The sequence below is a fragment of the Erinaceus europaeus genome, chromosome 13 (assembly GCF_950295315.1).
Source record: "Erinaceus europaeus chromosome 13, mEriEur2.1, whole genome shotgun sequence".
In the NCBI taxonomy this organism is placed as follows: domain Eukaryota; kingdom Metazoa; phylum Chordata; class Mammalia; order Eulipotyphla; family Erinaceidae; genus Erinaceus; species Erinaceus europaeus.
In genome coordinates, this window is record NC_080174.1 from 55,387,555 (window position 1) to 55,411,079 (window position 23,525).

The window sequence follows — 23,525 nt, forward strand, 5'->3', positions numbered from 1 at the left end:
TTTGTTTTGGAACAAAAAGAAAAACAATGCAAAGCTTGAATACTAAACACTTCACAGTAAATTCAAGAGACTATAAAATGATGGTGGTGGTCCAAGCATGACTATCTATGTTTACCCCTATTGAACTGTCATCTGCACCTCTATACCAGACAAGATTGGGAGCATTCAGGTGATATGACCATAGACTGCATCTGTATACCAGCATTAGCATGGGACCTAATATAAAAATGTTGTTTAGTCAATATTTGTGAAGTGGTGAGAAGGAAGGAGAGAAAGAAGTGAGCTAGTGCAGAAAGCTCTCTCATAGCAGGTGCCACAGAGATCCTTGTATTTACTAACTGTTTATATCTGCAACAATCTTTTTTAGAAGAGAGAACTGTTTACTTTGGATGCTTTTATTATAAACTGTATGCTCAAAGGGCTTTCAGCTGTGATAGCTTTTAGAAGGTCCCTTTGTTATGTAGACGTAATGTCATCACAGGTCATTTCTGCCCAGCCAGTCAGTTTCATTGGCTCAGATGGGATTGATAGGTGAATTAGCTTTTTTTTTTTTTTTTTGTGAATTAGCTTTATATTCTTTTCCCCTTAATTATACTGGAAGCAATAATCACTGTGCCTGGAAACTGCCCTCTAAACAAAATTCTTCAGTTTAACAGCTTTCTTTCAGTTTAGTAACTGAAAACAGAAGCATTTACTCAAAAACACAGATTTTAGCACTGGGTCTTAACCACAGAGTAATAATCCTCCCATTATCTCTCCTTAGTGGCTTAAAAAGTAAAGATACTGGGGCCAGGTGGTGGCGCACCTGGTTGAGCACACAGGTAGGTTACAGTGTGCAAGGACCCAGGTTTGAGCCCCCGGTCCCTACCTGCAGGGGGAAAGCTGCACAAGTGGTGAAGAAGGGCTACAGGTGTTTCTCTGTATCTCTCCCTCTCTTTTTTTACATTTATTTTCCCTTTTATTGCCCTTGTTTTTATTGTTGTTGTAGTTATTATGTTGTTACTGATGTCATTGTTGTAGATAGGACAGACAGAAATGGAGAGAGGAGGGGAAGACAGAGAGTAGGAGAGAAAGATAGACACCTGTAGACCTGCTTCACCACCTGTGAAGCTACCCCCCTGCAGGTAGGGAGCTGGGGGCTCAAACAGGGATCCAGTCTTTGCACTTAGTGCCACATGTGCTTAACCCACTGCACTTACACCGACTCCCTGTCTCTCTCTCTATCACCACTTCCCTCTCAGTTTCTGGGTGTCTCTATCCAATAAATAAATATAGTAAAAAAAATCTTTTCTTAAAAAAATAAAGATACTATATTTAAAATATAGATAGTCTTGATCAAAGGAACCACTAAGTGATCATGTTATACAAAATAAAGGAAGGAGTTTACAGAATACTTAGACAAATAGGGATATACAGATTGTGTCCTATTGGGCTGATTGTATCTAGTTATAGCAGAACCATAACATGTAGACCAAAATTGGAATATTCTGTTGGAATTAGTGAAATTATATTCTTTATTTATTTTAAAGTATACATAATAGCAATTATGCACAAATCTCCAAATGACATTTTTTAATTTTTTTTTAATTGAGAAAGAGAGGTCAGAATACAACTCAGTCTTTTTATGTGGTCACAGGGATCAAACCTAGAGCCTCATACATACAAGGCATGTGCTCTACCACTAAACTAAATACAATAGGACTTTTTTAAAAAAAATTATTATTGCATCCAGAATTATCATTGAGACTCAGTGCCTGCACTAGAAATCCACAAATAACTCCCAGTAACCATTTTTTCCTTTTTTAATCATTTATTTCATAGGGCAGAAATTGATAGAGGAGGTGGTGAGAGGGAGAGAACAAGAAAGACAGCTGCAACAGTACTTTGCCACTCACAAAGCTTCCGCCTTTTCCTCTGCAGATGGGAACCAGGGGCTTGCACCCAGGTCCTTGTGGATAATAACGTGTGTTCAACTGTGTGTGCCACCTCCTAGCTTCCCAAGTAGAAAAAATTTAGGTTTTTTATGCATATGTGATTTTTTTAAATCATTTTTATTAGTAGGCTTATAATTCACAATGCAATTGTTTACACGTGGGTATAATTTCTCATCTCCCTCAAAAGTCCTCTGTAGAACTAAGAGGCAGAGAGTGAAAGAAACCACAGCACCAAAACTCCCTTCAGTATTGTGGGGGCCAGACTCAAACCTTACACAACATGTAAAATATTCTGACTGCTCAGGATGGCAGAGGTCCTAATGGATTTGTATTGTTATGTGGAAAACTGAAATGTTATGCATGTACAAACTATTGTATTTACTGTCAACTGTAAAACACTAATCCCCCAATAAAGGAAAAAATGTTTGGAAAAAACATTAATTCCAATAGAGAAATTAAAAACATATATATTCTGACTGCTTTGCAGCATAAGTAGTCTCTCAGGTTAAACACTGTTTTGATATATTTCAAAATATTATCTCCCTAGCATTCCCTTTCATCATAGGAAGTTAGCTGTTAATTTTAGGCCAGATATATATAAAATTTCTTTATTGGGGAATTAATGTTTTACATTCAACAGTAAATACAATAGTTTGTACATGCAGAACATTTCCCAGTTTTCCATATAATAATACAATCCCCACTAGGTCCTCTGTCATCCTTTTTGAACCTGTATTCTCCCCCCACCACTCACCCCAGAGTCTTTGACTTTGGTTTAATACACCAAATGTTGTCTAGAGAAGTTTTCAGCTATTATGTCCTGTAGAATGAATGCTTTCTTCCCCTCCCTCTCTTCCTTCCTCTGGTAAGCCAATAATGCATATATTGTTTCTTTTGAAGTCACCCCATAGAATTCAGTATCTCTTAATCTCTCTTTGAGATCTCTTCTTTTTTTAGTTGTCTCTAATTCATCCTTGATCTTGCTAATTCTGTCTTCAGCCTCATTTATTCTATTCTCACTCCCCTCTATTGTTTTCTAGAGTTCATCTATTTTGTTACCCTGCTCTGATACTGTTTTAGTTTGTTCTGCTAGATCTGTTCTTAGCTCAGCTATTTCAGCTTTCAGCTCTCTAATAACCTTGAGATAGTGTTTTCTTCCAGAGTCTCATTTGTTGTTTCTGCATTTCTGATGACAGTTCTTTGAAACTCTTTCTCACTCCTGTGATTATTTCTTCAACTAGTGTTGACCTCATTATTTTGTGGTTCAACCTTTGGGTAGATTTTAGCTGAACTCTTGTCTTGGTTCATTTCTCCAATATTGCTTGTTGTTGGTTTAACTAGTCTATATAATATGTTATGAGGTCCCTCTCTCAGTGCTTTTCAAATTCCTGATCACTCTTGCCAGGATTGACTTGTGTCTAAGTAAGGTACTTAAAGGGTTCACAGTTGTGGAAATTGACAGTTGTTTCAATATTATTTTAATCCCTGAGTTGGAGCTCAGAGACTTAAAAGCCTCTTTTGTTCTTTTTCTTCCCTGTAGGCTATGGGAGCCTGAGGGCTTTTAAACTATAAGTAGGCTTCTTAGCTTAATCCCTCACTCCTGACCAAGAGCTAAAGCAGGGTGGGCCAGAGATAATCCAGTGGTTGTGCAAAGAGACTCTCACAGCCCCACCACTAGGCCACTGAGGTATAGATCACTGAGTTTCCTGGTTAATTCTCTGTCCCCTGGTGTCAGCACAGGGCCTCCCCCCTGCTGCTCCAGCTTCTGAGGGCAGTAGCAATGGAGACTCACAGTTGCATTTGGTGAGTCTTAGGGGTGTCCTCTCCTCCCTTCAGTTGTCTTTTTGTTGGTGAAACAGACTGGAGGTTTTGTCTCAACTGGTAATCTGCCGGACTGTTACCAGCCACTTAATCTCTCCCTAGGCTTCTCTCTGTCCATGGGCCACACATATTTGCACTCACCAGTGATTTGGTGGGTTTCTGAAGTCGTTCTAGTCCTATCTCGTTACAGTCCCAGATGATCTCCTTTGGTATTCCTAGTTGACCTGGGAGAGGAGAGGAGAGGAAACACTTTTTTTTTTTTAAATGATTGGGAATCCATCAACTGTTACTATTCAAACCAGAATTTGGAATCAGCAGAATCACTGAAACTAAAAGTAATATGGGACTTTATGGAAAAAATCAGTCTTGAGTAGGTATCAGAGGAACACCTAAAACAACACTGCTGGGCATACCCTCAACCTTAAGTAAACACATTGAATTGGGGAGACAAAACTAGAAAACATTAAGTTAAACATATAAATTTTCCACTTTAAAACAACCTAAAAGGGAATCCTGTATTCTAATGTAGAGAGGTATTAGTATTAAACTTAATTGACTGTAATCCAGAAGTTAACAAATAAGAATTTGGATAACTGAATTAATGTCCTAGGAATAAGTATAATCACTTAAGAAGCTAAAATATTCTAAAAGATTATACTTAGATAACTTTCTAATTTATTCACATTTCATTAGCTTGAATGTTGTTGGGGACATATTTGTTTGTTAGCCAAGCCTTGGTGGTATGGTATGAACTGAAGTGATATGAAGTTAATCAGAGTATTCTGCTCTCAGCTTCTTTTAGTGCTGACCAGGGGATTACTTCCTAGTCCTTTCCTCTCTTGCAATCTTTAGTCCCAGTGCTGACAATTTCTCAAGTTTATGTTAGAAAAATCTGGAGAAAAGGAAACAGAAGCTAATTATTGGGAAAACTAATAGTGTGCTCGCTAGACATCTTATGATTCCATTTAGCTGAACTGTAATGTGCTTCACTAGACATCTTATATGATCCCATTTAGCTCTTGAAACAAACCTATGAGACAAAAATGTAATTTCAGTTTTATAGTTGAGGAATTTGAGACCTAAATTACAGTTTATAGGTGGCAGAATGAAGCGTAAAACATTTTGCTTATTTACATCTGCATTCTTTTAAAGTTTGTCTAATTAGACAAATTCTCACAGGAGTAAGGCAAGGAAATTACCAAGTTTTTAAAAAAGTTATATGATAAAAATGCATTTGAATTTTTTTTTTTTTTTAATATTTTCAGGATGAACGTGAAGCCAGAGAAAATGTGAAGAGAGAGCAAGATGAGGCCTATCGCCTTTCACTTGAGGCTGACAGAGCAAAGGTGAGCTTGGTGAAGGGAATTCTGGACTAACAAACTCTATTTTAAATAGTCTTTCGTTATTTAACTAAAATAAAATTACTTTATCCCTAGGAATGTTGGATTTGCACTAAAGAAACTAGATTCTTTTAATTGAAAGAATAGAATTCTGTGCTTAGTAATGATAATATGTTTGCTTTAATGTGCCTGGTTCTTAAAGCATGGTTCATCTCTGCAAAATAAAGTTTACTCGGTAAGATGAAAAATGAAATAAAAATGTGCTTAGTCTCTGTTTTAATGCATAACCAGTCTTTGATAAAACCTAGTGATAGATAGATAGATAGATAGATAGATAGATAGATAGATAGATAGATAGATATAGATAAATTTAGGGCACTGTTCCACTCTGACTTATAGTGGTACAAGGGATTGAATCTGAGACTTCAGAGACTCAGGCACGAAAGTCTTTTGCATAACCTTTGCACTAACACCCCATCATAATTGATAATTTTTTTAAAAAGCTCTTCAGGTGACTTTGTTGTATAGTTGGGATCTTGAAAACCAGTAATTTATTTAAGGCTTCTCAAGCACCTTTTTCTGTACTGACATCAAAGAGGAGAAAATGAATGTGACGTAGTTTCTACCCTTTGATGAAGAGTTATAATGTGGTGTAGAGTCGATATAATCAACAACATAGATAATGGTCATGTAAGTTAAGGAAGAAAACACTAAGTTGTATCAGAGTTCAGTGAACAGAAGTTTCCCAACTTTTATTGGATAGCCAAGAAGTATTAATATACTGAGAAGGAGTTCATAGGAGATTGTATATGTGGTTAGATAGAGAAATAGGAAATAATATGTGCCAGCACCAGGGCATCAGGATCATGACTGCAGAGACTGACTGAACAGAATTTGAGATTTAAACAAGTCACAGGAAGACTAGAGGACACTTGACCAGACAGGAACACCAGAGGATTCTGAAGGCTTTTGAATTCCACACACTTCTCCGTACTCCCAGATATTTGAATAGAAATTCAATATGATCAAAGAGCAATGTTTTGTTTACTTTCATTTCCATTTCCAGAAGAAACACTTATATTACCACAGTGTGCCTCAGGGTCATGCAGGGAGTAGGGTTTTTTTTTGTTTGTTTGTTTGTTTGTTTTTGTTTTTGGTGCCAGGGATGAAACACACTCTTAGTGAGCCAGTCTTATGGAATACTAATTCCTTTTCTCTTCTGTTGACAGAGAGAAGCTCATGAGAGAGAGATGGCAGAGCAATTTCGTTTGGAACAGATTCGCAAAGAACAAGAAGAAGAACGTGAGGTAGGTTATAGTGTTGTTAACAATTAATCAAAAGTTGGGTTTCTTCCCACTGCATTTTATCCTGAGGCTCTTAATATTTCTTGTAATTTTCTTCCTTCTGTTATTCTCAGACTCATTTTAGTGTGGAAGATTTAGCCTTTTCATAAAAGTATCCTGCTTGACCATAGTATGGAGCCTTGGAAAACGTGCTTTTGTACTAGATTCATGGTTTCCTTTCCTTTTCAGTTCCTTCCTCCTGGTTTTGCCTATCCTTCCTAGATGTTGTCCTACTCAAGAATAGAAATACCATATTTTTTGCTACTTCCTCAGATTTCATTTTACCCACCAAAAGATACTGTGAGTTAGTTTGTACCAGGCCCATAAATATAAGAAATTCATTTAAACTTGCTGACTTATCTAGAATTCATATCATAACCTTAATAGTATAGAGAATTTCTCATTTACTCATTTTAGAGAAGAAAAAAAAATCTATTAGAGCATAGGGAATCAGACGGGGCTTCTGACTTCCAGTAATTCATGATCTTATAAAAACAGAAATATAGTGATATATTAAAATTATTGTGAGGACAACAACAAGTGTAACAATAAGGGCAATAAACTGGGAAAAAAATGGCCTCCAGAAGCAGTGGATTCGTAGTACAGGAACCAAGCCCCAGCAATAACCCTGAAAGCAGGGGGAAAAAAAAAATTTGTGAGGATGGTAAAGTAATTCAGTGAGTAAGCAGAGCACAGGACTTCAAAACATGAAGTGTCCCTGGTATGATCCTTGGTCCCACATATGCTGAAGTATAGCATTGCTCTGATGTCTCTCCCTCTTTATTATTTCTTATTCTCATAAGATAAATAAATCTCTTTTTAAAATAAAAACTATTGCATAAATTTAACTAACATGCAATGGGACCAAAGAGAAGGAGTGCCAGGTCACTACCTAGGATGGCTTCATAAAAAAAGCTTCTAGAACATTTGTCTAGACATGTGATTAATGACAGAATTCTCTTTTGAAGAGAGATAAACATCTAACATAAAGGCCTAGATGGTTTAATTTGAGTTAAGAAGAATTCCCTTAATCATTGTTCTTAATCAAATAATGTAATCTCTCACTTATTCAGCAAATATTTTGTTAACAACTATGTCAAGTAATGAAAGAGAAACAAAAGCTAATAGAACGTTGCCTACAAGAAGGATTGCATCTTGTAGGGTAGATACATCTTTACAAATAACAGCAAATCAAGGGGGATATGTACTGACTAGCACAGGAAAAGTAAAAGCAAGTTCAGGAACAAAGCCAATTTTCATATACAGTTTTAAGAACCAGGCCACACCATACAAGTGATATTTGAACCAGTTCTTGAAAGATAAGTAAAATTTCTCTCTTTAGAAATCAAAGTTTACTCATGTTCAAACAATTACTGAGTTCCTAACACATAAGTATAAGATATTGTGCCAAAAAAAAAAAACCTAGTCTTTGTACTCTAAATACTCTGAATCATGGAAGACAGAAAATATTTTGTTGAACATTTTCTTTGTATAAATTACTCTGCTAGCTGCTTTACATAGGCTTATTCATTGACCACTGACACAGACAACAAGGTTAAAGATTTGTCTCTGCAAGTTGAAAAATTTAAGCTCATTGAGAAGTCAGTCACTCCTAGAAATGGTAACAGCTGAGATTCTCGTTAGGGCTACAAAGCTAATGCTCTTTTCCTTACTTCATTCCAATATTTTCTATTTTTATATAAATCATGCATGCAAAGTTTCACAAGTTTAGCAGGGTTTATCATCATGTATTTAGGTTATTTCAAGGAATATAATTTATAATTTTAGCACTCTTGTTCTTTCATGCTGTCTTTCACAGTTTACCCACCCCAATAGTTCATCTATTATATATATATATATATATATGTATGTATATATACCATATATTATATATTAATGGGTTTTGGGAAAATTCATAACATTTTTTCTATGCAAAAACATGTCATAGCTTTTCCATCAACCCAATATATCTGTGTTCTACCTGTAAATATATGAAAGAGTGGGGCACAGAGGGAAGAAGGACAAATCGTATTTTATGCTCAGTATTTACTTAAACTTGTCTAGTGATGTGTTTGGTAATGTTATATATGATCTCTACTCTCCCAGAGTCATACAAACTTTTATAAATCCCATCATTAAGAAACTATTGTCACCTGCATATTAGTTTGGTTTGCTTTGGTTTGGTTTGGTTTTTTTTGAGAAAATATTGCTTTACAAGACTGCCATTGGCATAGGAGTACAGCATATTACCCACCACCAAATTGCCATCTCCCTCCACCATATAGTACTGGAATCCCAAACCTCTCTCACTCCTCATATCCCTCTTTTGAATCTTTGGATCTGATTAAATAGGCCACAGTTTATTAACATTTCACTGTGTGTTTTCTCTTGTTTTGTCTCTTAAGTCTAACCTATGAGTGAGATCATCCAGTATTAGTCCTTCTTCTGGCTTATTTCACTTCGCATGATTCCCTCTAATTCTATTCATGTTGGAACAAAAGATTTCATTGCTTCTTACAGCTAAGTAGTATTCCATTGTGTAAATATACAACAGTACAATCTTGTCCAAACTTATTTGACCCTTTTTTTTCCTATGGAATCGTCATTAATATATTTCAGCATAACTGCTCTTCGTAGAAAGCTGTTATTGTGAAATCTTTGAAGAAACTGAGACCAGAAAGATTATGCACTTTGCCTGTAGTCACCAAACTGGTTAGACAAATAATCAGAACCAAAAGCCAAATCACCTGACTTTTCACAGTTAAGACTACCTCCCCTTCTAACCAGAAATCTTAATCCTTAAAATTGTATTGAGAAAGAAACAAGAATGGTTTCATTATTTTTACTATCGCCAATATTTTCTAAAGCATAAAGATGCTTTAGAAATGAAGTACTAAATAGTGGGATCACCTGATTGTAGCAAAATTCCTTAGTCGTTGCCCTCCTTTTGCTGTGTGGTAACTGTTCAAATGAAATTGGTAAAATCTTGGAAGGTTAGATATTGATCTGGTCCTTGGCTATTAATAAGGACTCTCTTCTAAAAGAAAGATAGAAATGACAACAAAGTTCTATCATATTTTACTAGTTAAATGTTTACTGTTCTTTTCCCATGTGAGTTTGAAATAACTTACATAAGTATGCCCAATTCAAATGGATTAAAGGGATATCAAAATCAGGACAGCTAGGGGAAAGTTACAGATATCAGAACAAAGGAAAAATAAAGAAAGATAAAACCGAAGATTAATGTGTTGACAACACTAAATGCATGCAGTAGGATTCTGTACATTTGTTCAAAATGTACAAAGTTTTTTGTTTGCTTCTTTTATTCTAAAGCAAAGGAAAATTTGATTTGTAAAAGAAGTTTCACTTTGTAACATCAGATAAAGAACAATCTCTCAGGTGTTCAGATTTATCAAGCACTGACACCTTGGATCCATGTTCCCTGTGGTTCCCCTTCAACAGAGACTGAAACATGGTTAATATAATGAATGCCCAGCTATATTTAGTAACTTATAACAGCAGTAGAAACTTTTCTTTGTGTAATTCAAAAGTCATAATGCCAAGCACAAATTAGTAGAAGCAGCTATGCAAAAACCCAAATATTTTTCTGATAGATCAGTTTAAAGGATGGACTTATGACTACTAGAAAAATGTGTGAACTATTTATCCTTTAAAAATTCCTCCTGAATGCCATTTTTGCCACTAAGTCTTTGGTTAAGTGAAAGCCACAGCCAATAATAATAAAATGAAATAATTTAAAAGACACATTTTTAAATAGAACTGAGCAGTTCTCTTGTTAAAAGAAAGTTTCTTCCAAGATTTTTGACTCCTAAATCTGTTATTCAGTCAATATGAAGCAAACATTTGCTAGTCTTCTACTATGTACAAATTACTGAGTAAGATGTTGTATTATCTGTGAGACATCAACCCCTGTACCCAATGATCCTGCTTTCTGTCAAATACAGAAGAGTAGATGAATGCAAAGTAACCACAAGAAAAGATACAATGCATTATAAAAACCACTAAAGTGGCACATCATGCTAATGATATTTGAAGGAACAAGACAACTTCTGACTAGGAAGTCTGTAAGAAAGACTTAATAAAGAGGAGACTTTGAAGAATCAGTAAAACTTTGATGGCTAAAATTGGAGTACAAGTACATTTGGATGATCTGATGGTATAGAGGATGATTGGATAGATGGTGAAGAATATGTATTACCTAAAACAATGCCTGGCCCATAAAATTTGTTCACTAAGGATTCATAGGATTAATAAATTTTTTGCTTTAGTCTAACTCTTGCACTGCTTTAGTCAGTTGTAAGTTGTTATTTAATGGGTACTCATAAAAATCTAAAAGATAAAAAAAATATATTGCGGGGCTGGGTGGTGGTGCATCTGGTTGAGCGCACACGTTACAATGCACAAGGACGTATGTTCGAGCCCCCGGTCCCCATCTGCAGGGGGAAAGCTTCACAAGTGGTGAAACAGGGCTGTAGGTGTCTCTCTGTCTTTCATCCTCTCTATCCCTCACTTCTCTCTCGATTTCTGATTGTCTGTATCCAATAAATAAAGATAATAAAAATTATTTAAAAATATGTGCATATATGTATGCATTTATCTGCATGTGTATGTGTGTGCCTTTGTGTATACATAGACTAAACCAATCTTTGATTCCTGTTATATGAGATTTCCATAGGGCATATTATTCTCCCTATTTATAGTACAGAAAATCCTTTCTGGATATCAATCACCACTTGTGAAAGATCTTTTAATTCAGTGTGAATGCTGTGCATATTCATATGTATATACATTTTAGCAATACTAAAGGTTCAACCTATACTTTGTTTTCTTGTTTCATTAAAGTTAATATAAATTAAAAAATCTGTGTTTGTTAAGCAAACCAAACTGCAAGTTTTACAATAGTGTTTACTATGAGTACTATTTGAGTATAGGTGTCTTTTATGTCATTGTCATACAACAGTGTTTACTTATACAAAACCTTTGCTCTTGGCCCTTATATTTACAACTGAACTGCTGCTGATGTATTTTTTTCTTCCCCCCATCCCCTTTAGTAAAACGTGTGTATTCAAACCTCATAATTGTCAGTTTACTTAATATCTCTGCATTGTTTTCCACATTGGACAACTAGTGTGAGGTATTTGCAGTCTGTTTTCACTCTTGGGAAAACCCCTAGAGACTGGGTGCATTGAGGAGTAGACATTGTCTGCACAATGAATGGTGTAATGAGCTACTGTTGTTTATTCTTCTGTGGTATAAATTAGTTTAGTGCAGACAATAATGTAGCATCTGTTGTCATACTGTGCAGGGAAATGTCAAAATAGAAAGCAAGCAGACAGGTGGATTAAAGGGAGAACAGGAGGAAAAAAAAAACAGGAAATATCGCATTAAGTTCTGATTTAAAGAAGGTGCAGACAGAATAATGATAATGAAAACAGCACTACAAACTGTTATCTGTTGAACATACTGTTACCGTGTGAGGTTCTACATAGGCACTTTTTATGGAGTGCTGACAGCACTTGCTAAGTGCTTTTATAAACATTACTGCATTTTATACCAGATCTTATAAGGAAAGTGTTGTTGGCCCACCTTCTTAATATAACCAAAGCTCACAAAGACTGTCATATTCCTAATGGCCAGGATTTGAACCTCTGCCTTTCATCCCCCAAATCTGTGTTCCTAACTTTATCATTACATTTAGCCTAAAAAATAAGGATTTTAAACTTCACTGTTAAAAGTCAGGGTAGTGATTAATTTTAAGGAAAGTGGTTTCGGGAAGGAGACAAAAGGATTTCTGAGATTCTCAAGCAGGGTGCTACTTATACTGGTGTTATTTTAAGTGTAGGCAATTAAGATTTGTCCTCTTAAAAACACAGGGTAAAACTTAGACTAGTTGTGGTCTGTTGCAGAGCCAGGGACTTAAAGGAGGGAAGCAAGAGATGAATGAGTGGGTGTTAGGGACCCTGTGCATGATGGACTTGTCAGAAAACTTCAGTTGGTTGTAAGGGTGCTATGTGGACACCTATCACAGCTAGATGGGATATTGCACTCTTATGACATCTGCCTTGTGAATTGTTGTTTTCCACAATAAAAAAATTTGAAAACGAAAAACAATATACTTATTTACCCACTTGTATGGCTTGGAAGGTGAATTAGTGGGTAAAGTACAGGATTTACATGTCTGATATCCTTGATTTGATCCCCAACACCATTTCTTTATCTCTTTTTTCTCTTTTCTCATAAAACACGTAAAAATATTTTTTAATGTTTTTTCATATATATTGCATTTCAAGAGAGAATTTAAAACAATTAACAAATACATGACTTTGAATTAAAAAGGCAAAATTGCCTCTCTATGATCGGTATCTGCACACCACTCTGTGCACCAACTTAACTCTTTTTCCACTATTGTGCACTGATCCCCAGGAGGAACTGTACACTTTAAAATGATTAAGGAAGGTGGAAGACCAGGGAGACATCTAAGAAGTTTAAAGCTTATAACTGTTTTAAATGAATCTCATGGAATCTAACATGAAGTGTTTCAAGAATCTTGGTTTTCTAGATACCCTGTACTTCTGTCTTATATATCCCTTTTGGCCTAAGAGACAGTCCCCACAGTTGGAAAAATGATACCAATTTTGAAATTGGTGAGGGTGGGACAAAATAACATAATGATTATACAAAAAAAATTTAAAAGCTCATATGTCTGAGGCTCCAAAGTCCTACATTTAATCCCCAACACCACCATAAACCAGAGACAAGCAGTGCTCTCATCTTAAAAATGGAACAAAAATAGAGATTTTAGAGAACCCCATTTTAAACCCCATTTTCTCTCACTTGTTCCTGAATTGTAATAGTCACAGACTGAGAGAAAATTGTGTTATTGTTGCTGTTGTTGCTGGTGGTGGTAAGTTGAGATCGTAGAAATAATAAACAGGAACAAAGTAGAACTGTGATTCTAAACATACTCTTTCCAGAGTTATTTATCTTAGGAACTTCCCAGAGTGCTGGAGTGAGACAGTTTTAGTGAATTTCTGGCAAATGCTCCAACATAGGTTGGGACATCCATAATATTCTAGGCTTCCAACAAAACATTATGAATGTGAAACAGTGTAATATTCCTGGGTGAGAACTAGGCAACCTGGGTTCCAGTCCAACTTTAGACATGAGATTACCAGTAGTTTATTCCATCTATTTGAGCCTGTGTTCTGAATTATGAAATAAAGGATTTGGGCCATCTCTAGATCCCAAAATCAGTACTTGACCAATCACAGAAAGTTGGAGCAGCAAACCTAAAAGTAGAATCATGGGGGCTGTGCAGAAGCATATCAGGTTTAAGTGCACATGGCTTGAAGCTCAAGGACTCCTTGTGTAAGGATCCTGGTTCGAGCCCCTGACTTCCCTCTGTCTTCTCCTTCTCTCTTGATTTCTCTCTGCCCTACCAACAACAATAAAATAAGAACAACAACAAAATGGAAAAAATGGCCTTCAAGAGCAATGAATTCATAGTGCAGGTATCAAGCCCCAGTGATAACCCTGGAGGCAAAAAAAAAAAAAACTAGAACCATGCTATGGTCTCCTGCCTCCAATGGATCTGATGTTTTTATTTCCATTTCACTTCAATTTTTTAAATGTTTCATTATTTTTATTTTAGTGAGAGAGAAATAAACACCAGAGCACTACACAGATCTGATTTATGGTGGTGCTGGGGCTTCAGTGTCTTATGAAGACATTATGCTGTCTTCCTTCCCAGTGCTCATTTCATTGTTTTCATTCTAGCAAAATGTTTATAGCAGAAATCTGCCTTTTCAATAATTTTTATGGGAGCCTGAGGGCTTTTAAACTATAAGTAGGCTTCTTAGCTTAATCACTAACTCCTGACCAAGAGATAAAGCAGGGTATGGCAGAGATAATCCAGTGGTTATGCAAAGAGACTTTCACAGCCCTACCACTGTGCCACCAAGGTATAGGTCTTCTCCTGAGTTTCCTGGTTAGATCTCTGTCCCCTGGTGTCTCTTCCTGCTGCTGCTTCAGATTCTGAGGGCAGTGGCAATGGAAACTCAGCGTTGTGCTTGGTCAGTCTCTGAGGAGTCCTCTCCTCCCTTCAGCCGTCCCCTTGTTAGTGGAACAGACTGGAGGTGTGTCTCTGATAAACTGCCGGACTGTTACCAGCCACTTAATCTCTCCCTAGGCTCCTCTCTGTCCACCAGCCACACGTGTTTGCACTCACCGGTGATTTGGTGGGTTCCTGAAGTCGTTCTAGTCCTGTCTTGTTTCTATCCCAGGTGGTCTCCTTTGGTAATCCTAGTTGATCCTGGAGAGGAGAGGAGAGGAGAGAAACAGATCTGCTTCTCGTAGCCCTGCCTCCGGAAGTCCAATATTAAAAAATGAAACACTCGAGTCTATTGTTCAAACATTAGGTTTGGTTATTAAATGGGCAGTAACTTTATGATGACTTTCTGAAAAGCAGCAGTTTGTTTGGTTGGGTTTTTTTTTTCTTTCTTTCTTTTTTTTTGGTCTCTCCCTCCCTATCCCCTAGAATTCCACCTGTCACACAATTTAATGACTGGTTTTTACCCTCTTTAGGCCATCCGCCTCTCCTTAGAACAGGCCCTACCTCCAGAGCCACAAGAAGAAAATGCCGAGCCTGTGAGCAAACTGCGTATCCGGACCCCCAGTGGCGAGTTCCTTGAGCGGCGTTTCCTGGCTGGCAATAAGCTCCAGATCGTCTTTGATTTTGTGGCTTCTAAAGGATTTCCATGGGATGAATTCAAGTTACTGAGTACCTTTCCTCGGAGAGATGTAAGTTCCCATACCCAATTGGGGATGTATGTCCAATGGGAGATATCTCAGCATTAGGTATAAGCAATAGTCCTAGAAAAGTCTTATGATGCAGCCTGTGATCCCCCATACCTTTGTCCTGCACAACACTCTTCAGTTTTTGGAGAAGGTGTGTTACCCAAGCAACATTACATGTGCCTTATATAAGAGATTAGCTACTTTCTTTCTAGCCATTTTCCGTATTCCAATGTCATAATGTTTTTTTGTTTTTTTGTTTGTTTTTGTGATCTCATTGATATATATCTCAGAGTAGATCTGGAAATTATATACTTAACAGATCACAGTCAATGTTCATAGATTAAGAATAAGACATGCTAAACCAAGAGTGTTTTGTGATTTAGTAGTTTTCATAGCCTGGGAGATCATGGAGGGTAACCTAAATGCACTGAGTATCTGTATTTCAGCAAGGTTATAACCCCTGGGGCAAAGTGGAAAGATATAAATCTACAGTTACATAGACTCAATGCTCAGTAACTGGCTATGTCCAGAATTGTTGACTAAGAGACTGCCATCTCTGCAGAGGAAAATGACTCATTTTCTTTACTCACCATACTTATTGAAAGACTTTTTCTAAGATTAATGACATAAAAAAATACTACTCATGAGGTTCTTAAACTACTGTTATAATAGGCAAAGTTGAACTTGGGATTTTCTTATAGAAATATATAGGTAGAAAAGTTTATGTGCAAGATTTAGCAAAATCAGTTGCTCACATTAGTGTGATTTAGTAGAGGTTATGATTGAATTAAGCTAAATATATGTCAATATTTTGTGGCTGACAACAAAAATTTAGTTGCATTTTTTTATGGTATGATCTCAGTGGTCTTAGTCAACTTTTTTACTAAGATAAACTATCTTTGACAGAGTCTTTAGACTTAGTTCTGAAACTCTGCTAAAACCTAAAGAAATAAGAGCATTAGCTATAGCAGGGAAGAGAACCATTGGGCCATTGGGAAGGTTATGAGGTATTTTTTTCTGTTTCTCTATGCAACAATGCGTCATGACTTTTCCAGCAACCCAACAGAAATCATCATTTGAGGAACATTTACTCTGGAGCATTCTATGGGCAATATTTTGTCTTCAGCTAGTTTTTTAGTGCTCAATTTTTAGGGATAAAAATGGAACCATAGAGTTGAACATTATAGAAGACAAATTTGTCCTAATAAAGAGAGCATTTGCATGTGTGTTAATCCCTTACTTTTCTTGGGAAAGTGTTTACAAAACAGTTATCTCAGAAGTACAGCGTCACATCTTCCCAAAATATGTGCCAGCACACTTCACCTACCACCTGTCCCCCTCTACCATATAGCACTGTGCCCTTGGTCCTTTCTAACTTCCTCTCTCTTTCCCATTGGTACCCTCAGATCTGCTGTTATAGACCAAGGGTTTATTAACATTTCAGCCTACTTTCTTCTTTTCTTTTTTTATTAGTGATTTAATAGTGATTAATAAGACTGTAGGGTAAAAGGGATACAATACCATACAATTCCCACCACCAGAGTTCTATGTCCCACTCCCTCCACTGGAAGTTTCCCTATTCTTTATTCCTCTGGGAGTATGGATGCAAGATCTTTATGGGGAGCAGAAGGTGGGAGGTCTGGCTTCTATAATTGCTTCTCTGCTGGACATGGGCATTGACAGGTCGATCCATACCCACAGCCTGTTTCTATTTTTCCTTAGTGGGGCAGGGCTCTGGAGAGGTGGGGTTCCAGAACACATTGGTGAGGTGAAGTTGCCTGCCCAGGGAAGTCATGTTGGCGTCATGGTAGCATCTGCAACTTGATGGCTGAAAAGCACTAAGAAATAAAGCAGAACAAACTGTTTAATAATCAGGGACCTAAAGGTAAGAATATAGCAGATTTGGGATATTCATGTTGGAAAAAGCTAGGTAGTCTATTTTTAGTCTATTTTCCATGGGGCCCATGACTTCACTAATATTTTCCTTAGTCTGACAGCTAACATGCAGGTAGAATAAAAGTATTGTCTGGGAAGGTGGTGTCAGTTGAAAATAGGACTAAAAATCTGGATCAGGGCAGAGAATGAGAAAGCATTTTCTAAGGAAGCATTATCTTTTGTTGTGATATACTTGTCATTGATTACAGAGAAGGAAGGGAGAGAGGGAAAAGAGGAAAGAAAAACAGGTAGTAATCCCTTTTCAGCAAGAATGACTCACTTTTCTCTACCATAAGTCTTAGTGTTCTCTAACTCCGTTATGAGCTAGTAATATGGAGCCTACCAGCCTAGACTACCTTGAACACACCAAAACTGAGAATTTGCTTAAGGTTCATTTGAGTTGTTCACGTCACCTATCAGATATGCACAATAGAGACAGAAACCAGTGGTGTATGTTTAGCTCTATTACTCAACTACAGACTCCCTAGTTGTGCTAAGGACACAGCATTCTACATAAGCCAGAAAGATGAGAGTGGATACTTTTCCCCTGGCCCCTCCTACTGCTCCAAGGTCTTCCTCTTTATTATATAAGGTGCTCAAGTGAACACGTGAACAAGTAGGGGTCTGCCTTTAATTCTGACACTGAAGTTGAACTCTAAATGTATCAATTTTTAGAAAAGAACTACTTTAATAGGGCTCAAGTTCAGCCTGGCTTTCAACTTTGTGTTCTGTAATGAACATCTCACCTTGTGGAGCTTTTATATAGTTTTTTTAAAAAATATATATTTATGTTTAATATACACTATACAATATAGTTAAGATATAAACTATAATACAAATTATGTAACTGAAACATAATAAAGCATAAAATAAGAACAATATAAACTTAATATAATACATGCAATATCAGAGCAATAACTAAAAACAAAAATAGAGAAAATATCTGGGATATGAGAAAAGAACTATTTTATTTCAGAGTTATATGAGGCAAGCATTCTTGAGTCCATCCTAACATTAGTTATTTTATTATGCTCTTTTGTAATTTTCACAGAAACAACAAGATTTCTCCAAATTCTTGCATCATACACCAGCTTCTTCTTAACTGCTGTGTTTTTCTAATTTAAGAATCAAAAAGTTTCCATTTCCTTTACATTTTTGAAAAAAACTTTCATGTCTTTTTAAATTTATTTTTTATTTAAGAAAGAATAAATTAACAAAACCATAGGGTAGGAGGGGTACAACTCCACACAATTCCCACCACCCAATCTCCATATCCCATCCCCTCCCTTGATAGCTTTCCCATAACTTAAGCGATAACATTGTTCAAACCTTTTACTTAAAATCCCTTCCCTTCTGGGTCTCATCTGTAAAATGTACTGGAAGTACTGAAACAGACAGAGTCTAGAGAATGGTGAAGTGCAGTTTCCAGTACTGGAAAATATACTGAAAGTACTGGAAGTGATGGAATACAGGGGCCTTCCTGGATTTTAAAATTAAACCTTATTTTCTTTTAAATTATTTTTAGGTTTCAGTATGTGGTGCAGTGGGAAGAACAGTTGCTTGAAAGGGTTTTATTTGATTTAATTAATTATTTTAGATAGAGACAGGAGGGAAAGGGTAGGAGGGAGGAATGGAGAGAGAGAAAGTAATGAAAGAGAACACCACACTGAAGCTTCCTTTAATGCAGTGGGGGGCTCAACTCCAGTCTGGGTTCCATACATGCCAAAGCAGCACACTATCTAAGTGATCTATTTAGCCAGCCCTTATCATTTATTTTTATGAGGGAGGGAAGTGATAAGGAGGGCTACCAGAGGACCACTCAGCTATGGCATATGTGAAGCCAGGAAATGTAGTCTAAACAACAACAAAAAAAGGTTTACTGCTGCATGAGAAATCAAGAGCCTCTTAATATCCATTACAAGTCCATTATATGGTTATTGTTCAACTTCAAGTTATTTGCAGAGTGATTTTTCTAAAATCCCACTGTGACCGTTCTCTTTCTTGTTTATAAACTTTGTATAGCTCCCTACTGCCCTAAGATCCATTATAGACATGCCCTTCTCTACCTTTCCCACCTTAAATCTTGATACTTATTTCTATCACCAAAAGGCAGGAGGTCACCCACCACTTACTAAAGACACAAGAGACTCTCAGGCTTCTATGCTTTCGTATGCTCAGTTTCCTTTTTCTTGACTACCTCCCTTCTAGCTTTTCCTGACCTGTTAAACTCATCTTTATTTTTTCCTCAAAACATTTTTACTAGTGATTTATTTATATTATTTTTTATTAAGTTACCAGGATTGTCCCTGGACCTTGGTGCAAGCATGACAAATCCACCACTCCTGGTGGGCATTTTTTTTCTTTAATTTTATTTGATAGAACAGAGATAAATTGAGAGGGTAGGGGGACATAGGGAGAGAGAAAGACACCTACAGACTTGCTTCAGTACTTGTGAAGCCCTCCCCCCGACCCCCAGTGGGGAACAAGGGCTCAAACCCAGGTCCTTGCACACAGTAACGTGTGCTCAACCAGGCACACCATCTACTGGCCCCTTGCTAGTGATTAAATAGTGGCTTATACAAAACTATAAAATTACAGGGATATAGTGCTATACTGCACCCACCACTGAAGTTCAGTGCCTCCACCATCACCCACCTAACTATAGCCAACAGAGATAGTCATCTTTTAGTGCCCAGATCAAATGTTAGCTCCTCTGTGAACTTCTTACATGTCTCTGGCTCCTTATCTATGTACCCAGTGTAGATTGTACATTCATCATAGTCTTTATCTTGTTGTTCTATAAGTATTTACAGAGGCTATTCTCCCTTGAGGTTTCCAGTGTGGTGCCTCACACAGAGACATTCAGTTACTGTTGTTTAATGTTCTTGACCTCAGGTCTGATCTTAAATGTCTGATTCTAGAGATTTAACTAGTGAACTAGAAAGAGTGAGCTAGAAAGAATATTCTGAATAATAACAGATGTCTTAGGCCCACACAGATTCCAAACTCAGACCTCAACCCAAAAAGCCCACCCAGGAATTATTAGATCTCTTAGAGCCAGGGTGTGGTAAGAGTTAATAGCCCTACATCCTTCTCTGAATGCTCTTTCATGTCAAATGACTAGTGTTTTTGCAAGGCTATTCTGTAACAGCCATCTGTGTCTGCAAGGATTAGGATCTAATTTGTAAAAGTCATCTTAAATTACAGCCAAACTAAAGACTGTTAAAAAGCACATCTTAAAGCCTTGCCTCTTTAATAACAAATAACCTAAGTCTTAACTCTAGGAGTCTTAGTGTGTCTTTAGTGTTTTCTGTACAAATTAGGGACTGGTTTCTCACCAGCGAACTTGTTAAACTGAGTTCTTCTGCACTCTTGCTTACCCCCTCCCCGAAAAAACAATACTTCATGTTAAGATTTCCCAGCTGTCCAGCTATTTATTAAGTGTATGCTGGGTATATACTGAAATAAGCACTGTGGGCCAACCAGAATAGCAGCAGTCACAAGGTCTTCCACAGGAAAACTGATTGTCAGCATGCTGGGAACATTGAGTTTTTTTGTGTTATTTTGTTTTCCATTTTGCTAATAAGCTATCAAGAAAAGTAGGATTCACTTCCAGAACTTTGGCCACCAAACTCTGCCTGCTAGATTTAATAGAGACAGGTGAATTTCAGTGACCCATTGGTCTTACATAGGCCTTCCTAGCCAAAACTATTTCAAAAGTGAGATAGTTGAGAGGCCCAGCAGTGGCACACCCCATGGCATGCACAAGGACCAAGGTTTAGCCCCTATTCCCTGCCTGTATGGGGAAAGCTTCATGAGTGGTGAAGCAGTGCTGCAGATCTCTATCTCTCATTCTATCTCTCTCCCTCTCCTGTCCATTTCTTTCTGTCTCTATCAGTAGAAGAAAAAAAATGGCCACCAGGAGCAATGAGTTCATCCTGCAGGCACCAAGCCCCAACAATAGCTCTGATAACATTTTTTTTTTTAAGTCAGCTACTTGATTCATAAAAACTGAGGAATGGTGTTAGTTCCAGTACTACCCATGTTGCCTCAAGATCAGAGTAAGGGTCCCTTGCCAGCCACCCAGAGTGGGCTTGTCAAATCCTCCAACTTTTTTCCCCCTACTTTTTCTTTCTTTTTATTATTATTATTTTTTAAATTTTTATTATTTATTTTTCCCTTTTGTTGCCCTTGTTTTATTGTTGTTATTGTTGTTGTTGATGATGCCATTGTTGTTGGATAGGACAGAAAGAAATGGAGAGAGGAGGGGGAGAGAAAGGTAGACACCAGCAGACCTGCTTCACCACCTGTGAAGCGAATCCCCTGCAGGTGGGGAGCCGGGGCTGGAACTGGATCCTTAAGCCGGTCCATGCGCTTCATGCCACGTGCACTTAACCCACTGTGCTACCGCCCAGCCCCCTCCCTACTTTTTCATTCTCTCCTTTCTCCATCCTTGCCAGCCATTCTACTCTTTTATCCCATGACATGTTTTTTAAATTTTTATCTATAAAATGAAAATATTGACAAGACCATAGGTCTTTTAACCATAGGTTAAAAGGGGTACAGTTCCCACCACCAGAACTCCATATCCAATCCCCTCCCCTGAATAGCTCGCCTGTTCTTCATCCCTCTGGGAGTATGGACTCAGGATCATCATGGGATACAGAAGGTGAGAAGCCTGGCTTCTGCAATTGTTTCCCCACTGAATATGGACGTTGACAGGTCGATCCATACTCCCAGCCTGTCTCTCTCTTTTCCTAGTGCAGTAGGGGCCTGGGGAGGTGGGGCTCCAGGACACATTGGTGGGGTCCTCTGCCCAGGGTAGTCAGGTTGACATCATGATAGCATGAGGAACCTGGTGACTGAAAAAGAGTTAAGATATAAAGAAGAACAAATTGTTGACTTATCGTGAACCTAAAGACAAGAATATTGCAGATGAAGATTTGGGGTCTCCATTTTGGAAAAAGCTAGTAGGTCTACTTTAGGTATATTCCCAGGAGGGCCATAACTCTTATCCTTTCTTCCTCCTCTCTATACTTCTTTGGCCTATTCATATCTGTGTCACTTAGGAACACCATCTACAACTGGAAAGTGAGGTATTTTTTTTATATAAAATAACTGAAGAATTCTAGTCAGCAGGAGAAGGCATGAAGATGAGCTTCAGGACTGGGGGTCCTGTGCACCTTATCCTTAGCCCTTAGTCTTGCTCTAAGGTCATTTCTTCCTCTAAATCTATAGGTATGAGCCCCCAAAATAAATGAATATGCTTTCATAAATAAATATTATATTCAGGTATTTGAATGTGTTGATAGTTCCTCTCATCTTTGTAGGGTTTATTTTCCCCCTCCCTAACTGTAACTCATAATTTTTTCATCCTTCCTGTAATGTTTAAAATGAACAGGAGAGTGAATATAAATTAACTTGTTTCAGGATTTTGTTTGTTTTTTCTTAATAGAATAGAGCTTCTGTTTAAATTAATGGGGTCGGGGGAGCAGTGACCTGTATTATGTATACAGATTCCATTCTGTGTCACCCATCTAATCATTAAAGGATCCAGGGCCAAGTGGTGGCTCACCTGGTAAATCACACATAATACTGTGCATAAGGAATCGGTCCCCACCTACAAGTGGAAGTTCAGGATCAGTTGAGCTGTGCTGCAGGTGTCTTATCGCTTTCTCCCTCTCTTTTCCCCTCTCTATCTCCATCTAACCCTCTATCAGTAAAAATAAATAAATAGAAAAAATAATAGCAAGGTGGGGGAAGATTACATAATGGTTATGCGAAAAACTTTCACGCCTAAGGCTCCCAGGTCCCAAGTTCAATCCCCTGCACCACCATAAGCCAGAACTGAGCAGTGCTCTGATTAAATAAATAAATAAAGGCATCCTTTTAAAAAAGAATACCCCCCAAAAATGATAATACCATTACCTATTCATCTCTAAAATACTAACAACTAAGCTAACCACTGGCAACACAGTGCTAGCAAACTATAGCATAGTTCTTGCCCTTGTAGAACTTAAAGTCTATATCAGAAGCTACTGCTGGATAGTGTTTGATTACATTTTTGATATTTTTCTGTTTGATACTTTGCTGCTATGAAGAAATATAACTTGTTTCATTTGCATTTTATTCATGTATTTTTTATCCAGAAAAACATTTGCTGAGCAACGACTCTGCCAGCCTTCATAGCAAATGTTAGCAATATAGAAAAAAAATTCTACTGACCTTGAAACATTCACATTCTAGTAAGAATATACATCTAAAGCCAGTTGTATTACAAGTTATACCCACAGTTGGAAGGATAAGTGATTTTATCACACACTAGTAAGGAAGGC

At 37.3% G+C, this 23,525-nt stretch overlaps 1 protein-coding gene across 1 annotated transcript in view; it reads left to right on the forward strand.

Annotated features, from left to right (window-relative positions):
- The window catches only part of FAF1 (Fas associated factor 1), a 347,080-nt gene that overhangs the window by 280,653 nt on the left and 42,902 nt on the right, over positions 1 to 23,525 (forward strand). The window contains exons 16-18 of the mRNA XM_007536689.3: positions 5,021 to 5,101; positions 6,325 to 6,402; positions 15,043 to 15,258. Coding sequence (XP_007536751.1) covers positions 5,021 to 5,101; positions 6,325 to 6,402; positions 15,043 to 15,258 — 375 coding nt within the window. The remainder of the gene's footprint in view (positions 1 to 5,020; positions 5,102 to 6,324; positions 6,403 to 15,042; positions 15,259 to 23,525) is intronic.